Below are 13,846 nucleotides of genomic sequence, written 5' to 3'. Positions count from 1 at the left end.
CAATGAGTGCCGGAGTAACGACTTTCGAGTCTAATGGAGAATCCGAAGCTTCGGCTACTCCTCTCTCCTCTCGTTTAAAAACCTCTTTGTGCAGAGGAGCTCGGAAAGAAGCATTCCCCCGTTTCATTAATCAAAATGGCAATCGACATGACCGAAGCTGAGAGGATCTTCAAACGGTTCGATGCGAACGGAGACGGTAAGATCTCGTCGTCCGAGCTCGGCGACGCTTTAAAATCTCTGGGGTCCGTTAGCCCCGACGAAATCCAACGCATGATGGCGGAGATTGATACGGATGGCGACGGCTTTATTGATTTCAACGAGTTCTTGGATTTTTACAAGGCCAATGGAGGACTTATGAAGGATGTCGCCAAAATTTTCTGAACTGGGCTTGTTGTAGATCTCTTTTTTTTTTTTTTTTTCTTTCTCTGATTCCTGGTCCCTCTCTCGAGTTTCTTCCAAATGATTTTTCTTTCTGTTTCCTCCTGTGATTTTTTTTTTTAAAAAATTTATGCATTGTAGATTAGAAGCTCTATTTTTCGATTCGAATGATGGTTGAAGGGCAGAAAGAAAGAGTTAAGCAGTAATTCAATAGACTTTAGTGGGAATTAATTGTTGCGGGGTGGTGATTCAATTCTATGATACCATAAAGATTAAATTTACATGTCATAGATTATTTCCAAGCTTACATTATAAAAAACTTACTTGTTTGAATATAAATGAGGGAAATACCGCAGAAAAATTGTTGGTATTTTTATTTATTAATGAAAAATATCCAAATAACCTAAACTAAATAAAATTAGAGTTAAAAAATAATTTGTAAGTTTTTTAATTTAATTTGAATGATAAAAAGTAAAAATTGGATAGGCATCATTAATAACTAGGGGTGGACAAGGGTTGGGTTTACCTAGATCCAAACCCGTACCTATCCTCGACACCAAAATTTAGATCGTTAAACCCGACCCTGACTGGTAACTAGGGTTGGCATCGAGCCGAGCCCGGACTTGCTTATGTTCGAGCTGAGTTTGATTTAAATATTTCGAACTCGATCTCGAGCCGAGTTTAGTCTCGAACCTAAAATTATAATCGAGCTCGATCCCAATAATTTTTATCGAGTTCGAGGTCTAACCTATATTTAAAACTTTGCATAAAATATAATAAATAAATTGTATATAAAATTATGCATACATTTTACATAAAATTGGACATAACCTTTATTTAAAATTGGACATAACTTCTGTATATTAACTTTGCATTAAATTATCTATACACTATGCATAAAATTATTTATAAAAACTGTATAATTATGTATAAATTTATTCAATAATCAAACACAAAAACATTTATTTGAAAAGCAACACTAGTTTTGTCCATTTGTACTCAATCAGATCGTTCTGATTCAAGGATTAGAAAACCAAATCAAAGAGAAAAAGTTTAAGAAAAATGGTTTTCGATACTTAATTGTATGCCCATTTTCGTTTTTTCTTCGAAGCATGGATTCATACAGTAGCGGTTCTAAAATGCTACCAATCTGGTTTTTTTTTTTTTTCTGAAAAACTTGAGTGGAGTTAGTATTAAGAGAGTACCTCAAACAATTTGAGTCTTTTAAAGAGCCACGAGGAAGGGACAGTCGGAGGTCAAGAAAGAGTTTTTTTTTTTTCACTTGCTTATGATCTCGTATGATGTCTTCCGGTGCAAGGGGAAAAATTATTTCTCCCCTAATTTAGATATTTGGTTTTCCGCCAAGACGACGTGAAGAGAAGGGGGTCTAGCAGCACCAACGAGGACCTATCGTCAGGGTTGACAGTTGCGATGGAAGCGACGGCGACGGAAGTAACGGTGAAGGCAAACTAGGGGAGGAAGCAATCGAACAGAGCAGCGGGGAAGGCGGTCAGTGAGCAACTGTCGACAGTGACGAAAGCGGCCACAACGGACGGTAGAGGCTCGGTGGTGATGAGGGGAGGAAGAATTTTCCCCCCCTCACTCTCGCTCCCGCTCCCGAGCCCATTAACGAGGCGGCTCACGAGCTTTTGAACCGAACCATGGTTAGGTTGAGCTTAGCTCGTTAAATCAAACGAACCTTATTTAGATCTCGAACTCAATTCGAGATCCAGATAAGTTGAATTGAATCGAGCCGAGCTCAAGCCACTCGCTAACCGGCTCGGTTCGATGCCATCCCTACTGGTAACCCTATCCCCATCCCATCCCAGTAAATTCAACTCGCTAATCTAGTATTTTTATTAATCTTATTATTTTTTATTAATAAAAATAAAAGTATCAAAATAACCTAAGCATGAATGTATATGATAATAAATCAATTGAGAGTAAAAAATTAATTTTTAAGCTATTTAATTTATTTAATTTTAATGATAAAAAAAGTGAAATTGGATGCACGGATTAGATCCATATTCCTTTCTTCTCATATGAAATTGCATATTAAAATTAGAAATTATAATTTATTAGACATCATTAATATCTAGGGGTGGGCATAGGTTGGGTTTACTAAAACTTTACCTATACCTATCCTCGACCCCAAAACCTAAACCCAAAAAAACTTGAATTATTCAACCGACCCCAATCCAATTACTATCCTGGTAACCCTTTCCCCACCCCATCCCCTCAAACCCGACTTAAACCCAACCCATCTCCGCTTCATCCACGTAAATACAACCCATCTCAATCCCATTTTATATTTTTGTCTCATATGTGGTTAGGTTAAGGTTGGGTTTAGGAAAACCAGTCTTTGACTTGGAACTCGATGTATTTTTTTTCTTGACCCTTGTTGGAATATGTTGGTGATCTGTGTTAAATATTTGACTTTCCACACCTTAATCGACTAGTCTTTTCGGGTTGTATTGTTTAGGTACTTACATGGTATCAAAGCAGGTTCCGCCTGTCCCACCTTCGAATCCCCACGCGTTTGCATGTTTGGCGTGGGGACTTTGCATTTGCATTTGTATTTGTATTTGAAATTTGTCCCTGGTTTAACTTGGGGGTTTTGTTTGCGAGGGAGTGTGTTGGAATATGTTGGTGATCTGTGTTAAGTATTTGACTTTTTGCACTTTAATCGACTAGTCTTTTCAGGTTGTATTGTTTAGGTACTTACATGGTATCAGAGCAAGTTCTGCCCGTCCCACTTTCGAATCCTCGCGCGTTCGCATGTTTGGCACGAGGACTTTGCATTTGTATTTGAAATTTGTCCTAGGTTTGGTTTGTGGGAGAGTGTTGAAATATATTGTTACAACCCAGTCTCTATCCTATGGGGCGAAATTAGAAACTCAAACCTAGGTTTTTCGGGTCGGTTCCTTATAAAATCCGACTCATGCCCACTCATATTAATAAAGTATTCTATTGCAAGAACCAAAGGTGGGCTTATTCGGTTGAAGCATGATGGGTATAAGTTGGGCATGACATTTTGCTCATTTTTTTCTGAAATAAGTTGTGTTTTTCTGAAATGGAGTAGAATAGATATAGATGCCATCTTGCATGCGCGAGAAAAGCGCAATCAAACTTTTCTATTTAAAGCGCGCCGACGCGGGTCGCGTCGTTGCTTAGACACCACTTTCTATTTTTAAGCTACGCAACTCTCTTTCTCAGATCCACGCGTAAGTATCCGCGTCGATTCCTACCCGCTTCTCTAACTTCTCTCCGTCCCCCGAAAATGCTTTTATATTGGAGACGCGATTGGTTCCCCTCTTCTCTGTTTCTTGTTAGAGAGAGAGAGAGAGAGAGAGAGAGACACGGACGCGATCCACCATGGCGTCTGCTCCCCCTCATTCTCATGAATCTCATACCCCCGCTGCGACGACGGCCACCACCGCCGAGACGGAGGAGTTGGAGAAGGTGTTCAAGCGATTCGACGCCAACGGCGACGGAAAGATCTCCTCTTCTGAGCTAGCCTCCGTCATGGAGGCGCTTGGTTCTTCCACCTCCTCGGACGAGCTCCAGCGCATGATGGCTGAGATGGACTCTGACGGCAATGGATCCATCGATTTCAAAGAATTCGAGGAGTTCCACCGGGGTAGCACTCAACCCGGCTCTGCATATAATGATCTGCGCGACGCCTTCGAGATGTACGATCTAGACAAAAACGGCCTCATTTCCGCCAAGGAGCTCCACAAGGTACTCCACAAGTTGGGGGAATCGTGCTCTGTCGAGGACTGTGCCAAGATGATCTGCTCCGTCGATTCCGACGGCGACGGAAACGTCAATTTCGATGAGTTTCTGAAGATGATGAACAGCGGAGCCGCTGCTGCCGCCACTCATTGACGTCACTGTTTCTCACACGCATCACACAAGTTTGTTCTTTCCTAATTCAAGTTGCTCTTTAGGGATTTTAGTCGATTAGGAGGAATTGGCACTTCCGTATGGATTTGTAATACTATTGAAGAAAGGGAAAAAAGGGCAAAAACATCTCTGATCTTTGTCATTCCAAAACGCTCTGAACTAAAACCCTTTCTTGTGTTTCTTCTTCCGTGAATATATATACTCTTGGCACTTGTTTTGCCATCTGAAGGCCCTCCCTAATGATATAAGAAATAAGAAGAAAAAGGAGCAACTGCCCAAGTAGTCCCATAAACTTCAAAATTATAAATGATCATGCTCACGGGCCTCTGCGTCAGCTTAGATCATCTTGAAAACTATGTTCAGAACGAACCTCTTTCACTCAGGGGTGCAATTACTGAAGATTCTTCAATTTGGACGACTACAAGTTTTCACACAAAACGTTGGAGTCTGTGATGGCAATTCACCCAGAAGCTAATATTATGTAACTGCAGCAACTCCAGAACGATAAACAATTTTCTCAATCACTTTTATATGAATACGAAATTGCACTCGGTGAAGAAATGTTAGGATAAAAATCAAAATTTATAGAAAAAGCACAGTAATTTACATAAAAATATACTATATGAATTAACAAAAATAAACGAATACAGGAGAAACGAAAAGAAAAAAGAAGAAGAAGAAGAGGGCAACCTAGCGGGCCTACACAAATCAATGGACAACACCAACATCATGTATAAATTTTTTTCTAAAGAATATCTAACATTTACAGGGGCTGTTACATGGGAACTAGAGTCACCTTGATCGACCACTACTTAGAGGCTGCATTTGATGCAGCCAAAACAGCAGCGCCAATGCCGGATCCATCTTCTGAGAGACGGAGAATCACATAACGCGCCACTTCTTCCCCCAATATCTCAACCACTGCTTCGTGTAGATAATCCCTGTACATAGAGTAGTCTGAATACAAGCTTCCTTCAATTGCTACTACCGTTCTCCTCATCTGTCTTGTTTTCCTTCTTCCACCCGCTATGCCACCACTCCCATCTCTTCCAATTTTTTTTAAGATTCCAACTATCCCTGCTGCGGCCAACCTTGCTGCTCGTCTAGTTACCACATCACAAACTCTAACAACAAGTTTTCGTACCTTCAAAGGAACCTCAGAGACCTGCAAGAAGGAAGCAACAAGTAGCTTACACATCAGAAAACATATGTGAAATGCAAGAAATAAAAAACCAGATGATGGCTTTACCTGCAGAGTCTCTTTCAAGACTCTTGCAACTTCCCTCAGGTCTGGAGTGTCATCCTCATGCATGGCAGCCATCATAGGTGTCCTGGATGTTCAAGAGAGATGAGAAGTTTTAGTCAAAAAATTAAAAATAAAACCAAAATATACAGTAAGCCTCAAAAATTACTTTATATAAATTGTAACCATCCTAACGGCAGAACCAACAGCATAAGACTACATAATCAAAAAACTATTGAACGACTTTGGTGCTCAGACAAAAACCAACACGAAGCAGGATGCCTAAAAGCACTGACAATTATGCAAAATATGTCAAATGTTGATTCAATGCAGTGTTATCAGACACGGTCTCTCCACCAGGTCTGATAAAGCCAGCATAAACCAGTCAAAACCCAGTTGACCAATATGAATTTTACGGTTAAGGAGGAGAGGGTGGAGCACGCTCCCTCTCATCTCCACTGGAGACTGGGAGAGGGAACCTTGCGCCTCTCCTCCCACAGATTTCTTTTAATTATTTCAATTTTAAAATATGGCATCAACAATGGGTCAACCACTAGTGAAACCCAGTTGTGGCCTGGGTTCAACTGGACCCAGTCATCTTTCCAGGTTAGAGGTTGAGTTTTATAACCTTGATTTAAAGTCAACATTAGAAAAATAAAGAGTGCTTCAAGTAAAGCACCACATTTCATCACAGTTACTTTCAGTGAGAGTTTGTAAACAGGACAGTAAAAGTTCAGAAAATCACAGATGCAAAACGCAAATGACGAAAAAAAAAATAGAAATAGATTGAATAACACAGGCCGGATAACACAAAAAACTGTAAGTGACCAGTGATAACTAATAGCTAAAATAATTCAATATACCAGCAAATTGAGTATCTACACCAAGTCAGCTCTTTACCGATCACCAGAAGTAGTTGGAAGCTATTGTTTTTGAAGCTAGAACTCAGTATTCACAAACAGAAGCTTGCTTGTGTTACCAACAGGCTTGAAAAACTTTACTATAAATATACCTCCATGAGGGTCCTCGCATCCTATGCCCAGATTATATGACAAGTCTACCAGACTTAATTTGCGGTTCATATCCCAGTACCAAACAAAACAAACAGCTAAATTCGTAGAGCAGACATTAATAATTTTAACCAAAAGCTTGTAAATCCTCCAATTGACATGCTATTATTCAAAAAACTTGGTCACATGCTAATGTTCCTCCACTACAAAAAAATAAAATAAAATAAAATGAAAACAGTATCATCACAATCCAGTGGTCAAGTTAATACTTCCACTCTGAGAAAAGAACCATAAGCCACAAGTACTACCAAACTCAGAAAGACAAATATGAGGTTCCTTCCAGAAGAAACATGAAAATAACAAAGAAATGTTTTTAGTGCGGTAATGGACTTACCTCAGAATGAAAGGAATAGATAGGCTTGATACCACATTAACACCACCAAAAATATCTGACTCTCGTGCCATCCTAAGGATAACTCTTCTTACAATATCTCCTAGATACATCCCTGAAATCATCTTCTCAAATCCCTAAGAAAACACATGCAAATTTAAGATATCTTTGAAGAACCTAGGCCAACATGTAAGTTAATGATTACGGCACATTAAACCTGCCTGATCATTAGGGTTAGGACTCTCCCCATCCAGCTCAATATCATAAGTAGTTCTTGGAAGATGTGATGACCAGAAATTTCCCCATTCCATGTTGATAACCTAACAAACAGATGAAGAATTTGGAAACACCATCATGAGAGGATTATTCCTAAAATAATATTTAAGGTAGAAACCAGAATACTGCACCCAGATAAAAAAGCCGAATACAACAAAGGTAAAACAAGTCCAGATCCAAAAGGTTGCGAACAAACACGAGACAACAAGAAATTGCTTTTTTCCACAGAGAGAGAGAGAGAGAGAGAGAGGGAGAGAGAGAAAATACCATGCGCCCCGAATTTGTAAGAAGACCTTGACACTTAACTATTGTATCTGTACGCTCCACATAGCAGGCATTTGTGCCCGTTCCAATAATCACTGCAGCCACAGTGTCCTCATCATGATAATGTCCAACAGCTAATGTTCCGACAGTATCATTCACCTGTTTTACATATAGACCCATAAAATTAAACAAACAAAGCCCTAATCATGTCTAGGAGATACTTGTTATCACCATTTCCTGGTCACAGAATACAAGATTATGAAGGTTTGGAAAGACTAGAATAGATACAAGACACAGATATAACAAACTACCAGGAATAACAGACGACCCAAATTATTGTTGCACAAGATCAAAATTCTAAGATCCACAGATGAAAACTACAGCCTTTTGCTTAAAGAATTGATTTTTTGGGATCAAATGCAAACACTGAAGGAAGCAGAATGTATCAGAATTTTATTAGACATGACCCAGCTCTGAACAATTAAGACAAAGGGTTTTGAAAGAATACTAGAAGTCTCAAAGAATATTTGGAACACCATCTCCTAATAGTGACAACTACCATAAGTATTTGCTTCATAACATACAACAAGACCACCACATTGAGGGCGACTGCGACTTCAGAGAAGTTGTTAGAGACACCTCAGGGTAGTTCAGATCATTTACAAAATATAAAGATAACAAATGTGACGCAGGTAATTTAAATTAACTACATGAATGAAAACAAAGACAAAGAGGAAAACCACAAAACAGTTTACATTTACATGTAATTGGGTAACTTGCCCTTGAGAACTGATCAAGTAACAGAGTAATGCTATGGGGCACAAGTTTGAAGGAAAAGTGTTGGTCCCAATAAGGCAATCCCCAAACAACCCATTTTGGCCTGTGTGAACAAAGGCTGATTCCAATTTGCACCAACTCCCAAAGGCATAAAAACTTGCAAATGTTTCAACTGTAATCCCACACTTCTGTTAGCACCTCAGACAAGGGACAAGTTTGATGTGATTGATATTATAACCATGCAACATACAAAGAAAAAGGGAAAAAAAAAATTTATGAAGCAAAACAATTATCGTGAAATATCTGGGTATAGGCATAATGATCATACCAATACAGATACCCGCATATCAAGCCGTCTCTTGTCCAAGGCCCGTTGTAAGCACTCCGATACATCTTTACCAACCTAAAGAGAAAAATGAATGTCAACACACATTTATTTCTAGTTCTTCTGTGAGTAACTTGGAGTAATGGTTGAATATAAGTGGATGTATGACTTGAAAGCATAAAAGAATACCAGTAAGATAAAGATTCCCATGAACTTCCAAACTAACCTCTCATACTGCCAAACACTACAGTAAACATGGATCAAAGTTCAGACTTTCGGCTCAATGGCCACATGGATTTCCTAGTGCAATGGCTTCGTTTCAAGCATATCCAGAATTGAGATAAAGTGCGCAAAACAAAGTACCATCCAAGAAAATAAAAAAATAAAAAAAATAAAAAGCTGATTGTAGTCCACTTTGGAGTTCTGCCAGCATGTGGTTGTTATCTAATACCTTAGGCGACCACTATAAAAAAACTTTGCTTTAAAAAACACAAGGTAGTGTTTTAAAAAACACCATAAGATAAGTTTGCCTAAAATTTTGATGAGGTCTGAAGTCTGGACATTAGTGAAACCAGCTCCCTCTTTGTGTGTGTTAATACCTTATTTATAAATTCCTAAGATTGAATTTCCTATAGTATCATCATCTTTATCAAAAAAGTTTCCTCCTCTATCTCTTTGAAAAAAAAAACAAAATCTTCTAAAAATATGCCTAGACCAGCTAAAACAAACAGAGAATCAAACATATCACTTCCCAGGACTGAAATACAGCATGTTTAAAATATACAACAGAAGTCTGACTGAAAGAACTTTACTGGTAACAACTCAGATTTGATAATTATACAAATTTTGAAAATAAAAGAGGCATTTATTAATAAAGACTTCATAATTATATCGTATCCACATACCTCAAACAAAGATACCAACTTGGGTATCCAAGAGAAAGATGAAGTATAAAAGTATAATTTTTTCCATTGTTTTTTTCCCTTTTCAAGAAGATATTTTTGCAAGATTTATCAGCACATGATCCTCATCAGTATAACATAGATGAACAAAAAAATTATATCTATAATACATGCTAACTTTTGAAAATTTGCCCTTTCAATTTCACAATGAAATCATGGAGAATTAATCAACCTTCAAAAAATGTTTGATCCTTCAAAAAAGTCAGATACGGAATAATATGGATTTTATCTCGATTTTTTTTTATAACAAATGTTAGATTTGAAAAATATTCCTACACATTTGTATTGGTTATGTATCTCAGCATGAAAATTGCATGAAGATTACTTCCTCTTCAGCCACAGTTCTGGTATAGAAGCTATACCAGTCAGCACCACATCTTCAAGGGTGTCATATGCTGAATGCATGGATTCTCCTTGCCCCAATGGAGGCTGGATCACATGTTTCAAGAAACCATCTGTTCTTATATAGCTTTGCAAATTTTCCAAAAGTATACCCTAAGATCTGCCAATGGCATCTGTGATTGCTTAGCTAAGGAGGGTGTTTCCCATTGTAACATCTACTCTTTAGTAAAAAGCTATGACAATTTCAAAAAAGAAAAAAATGGATTACTTATATTTTTCAGACAAGTTGCTGATGATACTGAGTAGGTTTGAAACAGTTAATCACTTGTTCACTCACCGCATCCTCAATCACAAATCCTTTTGTCCATTTGATAAGAACACCCGAAGAAACAGATGTTTGTTTCACTGGAAAAGAGAATGTAAAGCCAAGTTCCTGCCTTTGATCATCTGGAGACTCAAAATCATTGCTTTCTTGACTCACAAAGTGCTCTAGTGCACTCGCGATGAAATCAAATAGCTCCTGAAATTGAATATAATGTTACGATCTACCACTACTACCGCTTGGTTTAAGTTAGTCAAAAGAGAAACAGTGGTGCTGCCCTAAAGACGCACAAAAATGAAAAATTACAATGATATTACCTCACTTGAACCAGTCATCAATTGTTGGGGAACTGGCTGGCGTTCTACTTGGTGTTTCAAGGTTGGGGACCTCCGCCCCTCAAGTTGGACACGCAAAACCCTAAAATTGGTTCCTCCAAGATCAAGTCCATAATATATTCCTCTTTCATTCCTGTAAATTTCCCATAACATATTGCCATTTCATCATTCAACATCCATGTTCATACATACACCAAATCTTTCTCCTCCTATTGTTAGCTTCCATAAACACAAAAAAAGTTTATAGGGATTACTACATGAAGCGTGAAGGTAAGTAGATAGAATGATAGATAACCTTTTTTTTGTTGTTTTGATTTATTCAATTTCATGTGCACCGAGTAATTCCATGGTGAGGAACAAGCATCCAATACATTGATAACACTGAGAAGGAGTCAACATCATCTGTTCTTTACAAAGACTCCTACTTAAACAAGCTACAACCATACTTTTATACCATTTGGCTCAAGGGCCACAATGGGGGAGGGGAGGAAGGGGGAGGAGGGGTCTCTAGTGTGAGGTCTTGGGTTCAAGTCTCACCAGGGGAAAGAAGTGCATCATGTGTGAGTAATCCATTTTCAAAACAATATATAGATAGATAGATAAAGATATATAAAGTGCTAAATATAAGGAGGCATGACAGCTTCAACTGAGTTTGCTTTGTTGGATAGGATATAAAACTGACAGGAGAAAACAAGAAGAAACTAAGGACTCTAAATCAACCTAAACGAAATAGTTTCTATCATACAAAAGACGAAGACAAGGTGACCAATAATTGCAATCATAAACAAGAAAAGATGATTGATAATGATCAAAACAAATTGATTCAAGTATTCAGTAAGCTCATCATTTATTCATAAGAACAATGATAATATTCATATAATAGTACCATGACATTATTAGCAGTAAGTAGAACACATAAGAAGGGAACCTTAAATCATAATTGTGCCCGTTCAAATCCAACCTTGAAAATGTAAAAATCTCTTTATAAGAAGAAACCTAATCATCTTGAGAAAAACAAAGACACGATCTGCAGATATTAGCAGATATTTTTAGAGAAGAATATTAACAACTCTTAGCTTCGCAAAGCATTGTAACCAGACAGAATTAAACTAAATAAATACTGCAACTTGAAATTTTTAATCTGAGGAACTCGAAGCAACTGAGATTTTGACAGAGGGGACACTTAGAAGAGTTCCTGAACCGTGTCACCAAAACATCCAGTAGACTAAAAAGAGAGGAAAATTCCTCTCCAATAGATATTGGGCAGTAAAACATGGTCCTAAAAACACAAACAACTTCAACATTAGAAACTGAATAACTATGATAGCGAGGCTTCTAGCGGAGCACCCAATAATAGGCTTGACAAATAATCGAAAGAATGAGGAGGGTTGAGTGCGGCGAACAAAGCAGGGATAATGATAATGTCAACGGCAGATAATAATTGTAAAATATCTTAACCAAAAGACATATATATCTTCACAATTTACTAAAAAAACATGCAAAAGAAGTCCTCATTTGGATAAAATTCTTATATTGCGCATTGAATGGTTGCTAATAGAAGCACGCAAAAAAAAAAAAAAATCTCCAGATTAATAAAAATACCCATATAAAAGAGCTGAATCACCTCAGCGAAATCACTAAAAGTACTAAGAAAGTTATTCGCAACCAACGAATAATAACCAGACTCAGATAGAAGATTTCTGAAAGAAACCAAAATGAAATTCACTCATAAAAGAAAAAATATCTCCCCCAACAACGTTAAAAGAATAGCTGAGCTTCTTTAAGGCATAAAAAAAATAAATGTTTCTCACACCCCTTACACAAAAAGAGACAAAGATACAGCTCGATTGAAAAGGATAGCTCTTATATTACCCAGTCGGTAGATTCTCTACGAAAGTGAGCAGCATCTTCAACTTGCTGCCGCCATCAGAAGCCAACCCTGCATGCATCTCCACCGTCATGCCATCAACTACCTGCCTCAGCCTCCCAATCGACGTTGAACATCCTTCTTCGAATTCTTTCAGTACTCTCACCACACGAGACCACTTCCGGCGCCTTCTTGCTGTCCGGTTCACAAGAATCCCCGCGATCGTGCAAGAAACCACCGCCAACCCCACTGTCACTCCCAACGCCAACTTCCCCATTAGCCCACCTTCCGATCATGCCATTGGAACAGGTCCAGAGCCACAGAAGCCGGAGCAGTACCGTTAGAAATTTGCGAGTGAAGTAGAACCGTTCGACGATATGCCGAATAGAAGGAAAATCAGAACAAAAAGAATTAAAAAAAAAACAGCCGCGCTGCGCGCGCGCGAGAGAGAGAGAGAGAACGAGACGAAGATTTAGAAGAGCCTTCGGTGACCAAACTAATTTGAAGTGTCGGAAAGCGAAAAGTGAGAACTTATTTAAACGCCTTGTGACGGATTTGCCCCTCACAATACTCCAAAGTCCGGATCAGCACTTCCGTTACGTGATCTTGTAATTAAGCGTTATTCATGATTTGACTCGTGTCGGCCTCCATTTTAAGACAGAAAGAGTGAAAAATGTAACAACTTGTCCGCTTCACACAATATTTAACCTCTAAAATTTACGATATTGCCACTTATCACGCGTCACGGGACGTAATTAGATGATGCATAAAAAGATTAGGATATATTTTAAAAAAATTTAAATCCCGAAATCAAATTAGGCCCTAAACTACTAACCACATACTGATTAATTAAGTCGTAAGCAAAGGATATGGTACTTACAACTAGCAGATAAACACGTGTGATGATGCGGTCCATTCACGTCCACTCGTGTGATTAATTGGGGGATTTCTGTCGTTGTCATATCGGTGAACCATGAGTGAGTCTAATACTAAATTATTGAAATAAATGTGTACAACCCATAGGCGTTGACTTACGGATTATTGGTCGTATAACGTGCGTCACGATTCCATAAAAGCTAGTGGTCTTCTTCCTCGTTATCAAAATTGTTTTATTTAATTTTTTTTAGGATCAATTCGGTAATTAAGGGTTTAGGTAGGCAGGGAGCCGTTCGTCAATAAGAGAAAAGGGGCAGGAGCAAGACGGGAAACTGCCCCAGCCGGTTTCACTTTTCGATAAGCAGATATATTTTAGGTATCAGACTCGCTTTTATCAATCGGGGACAGCGCGGCCACAGTTTTGGACAGACGAACGGCGACGGTAGCTGCGTATTGCGCCACCGTACTTGCCAGCTGTGCTCCGCTAATTCCAGCTAAGCAGGAAAAAAAAGTCAGGGCGTACAGCAGGGAATTCCTTTTTTTTTTTTTTTGAGGATCGAGTAATATGAATA

At 38.4% G+C, this 13,846-nt stretch overlaps 3 protein-coding genes across 3 annotated transcripts; 2 read left to right on the top strand and 1 right to left on the bottom strand.

The window, feature by feature from the left end:
• The first annotated feature begins 85 nt into the window (after positions 1-85).
• On the top strand, positions 86-479 carry LOC137957078 (polcalcin Syr v 3-like). Its single transcript, XM_068804783.1, has one exon. It carries the CDS (start codon positions 136-138, stop codon positions 379-381), a length of 246 nt encoding a protein of 81 aa, XP_068660884.1. The 5' UTR covers positions 86-135; the 3' UTR covers positions 382-479.
• A 3,173-nt stretch (positions 480-3,652) lies between these two features.
• LOC137956152 (probable calcium-binding protein CML18) lies at positions 3,653-4,499 on the top strand. Its single transcript, XM_068803512.1, has one exon. It carries the CDS (start codon positions 3,754-3,756, stop codon positions 4,264-4,266), a length of 513 nt encoding a protein of 170 aa, XP_068659613.1. The 5' UTR covers positions 3,653-3,753; the 3' UTR covers positions 4,267-4,499.
• Positions 4,500-4,853: 354 nt separating this feature from the next.
• On the bottom strand, positions 4,854-12,846 carry LOC137955753 (hexokinase-3-like). Its single transcript, XM_068802863.1, has 9 exons — positions 12,404-12,846; positions 10,514-10,664; positions 10,212-10,394; positions 8,574-8,648; positions 7,472-7,627; positions 7,150-7,248; positions 6,932-7,065; positions 5,534-5,615; positions 4,854-5,449 (listed from the first exon to the last, which is right to left on the bottom strand). The coding sequence occupies exons 1-9, from the start codon at positions 12,673-12,675 to the stop codon at positions 5,093-5,095; spliced, it is 1,509 nt and encodes a 502-aa protein (XP_068658964.1). The 5' UTR covers positions 12,676-12,846; the 3' UTR covers positions 4,854-5,092.
• Positions 12,847-13,846: the final 1,000 nt, after the last annotated feature.

The sequence above is a fragment of the Aristolochia californica genome, unplaced genomic scaffold, assembly GCF_029961685.1.
Source record: "Aristolochia californica isolate CCGP_79_NKW_82.1479 unplaced genomic scaffold, dmAriCali1.0.hap1 SCAF_2, whole genome shotgun sequence".
Taxonomy (NCBI): Eukaryota; Viridiplantae; Streptophyta; class Magnoliopsida; order Piperales; family Aristolochiaceae; genus Aristolochia; species Aristolochia californica.
Note: the sequence above shows the minus strand (reverse complement) of the source record. Positions and strands in the feature narration are given on the sequence as shown.

Excerpts from the sequence above, each read along its gene's own strand:
- LOC137957078 (XM_068804783.1), top strand. The coding sequence starts at position 136 with ATGGCAATCGACATGACCGAAGCTGAGAGGATCTTCAAACGGTTCGAT.
- LOC137956152 (XM_068803512.1), top strand. The coding sequence starts at position 3,754 with ATGGCGTCTGCTCCCCCTCATTCTCATGAATCTCATACCCCCGCTGCG.
- LOC137955753 (XM_068802863.1), bottom strand. The coding sequence starts at position 12,675 with ATGGGGAAGTTGGCGTTGGGAGTGACAGTGGGGTTGGCGGTGGTTTCT. Across the intron at positions 8,649-10,211 it reads GATTTGTGATTGAGGATGCG|GTTGGTAAAGATGTATCGGA; the intron begins GTGAGTGAACAA and ends TTTTCTCTTTAG. Across the intron at positions 5,450-5,533 it reads TCTTGAAAGAGACTCTGCAG|GTCTCTGAGGTTCCTTTGAA; the intron begins GTAAAGCCATCA and ends TCCTTCTTGCAG.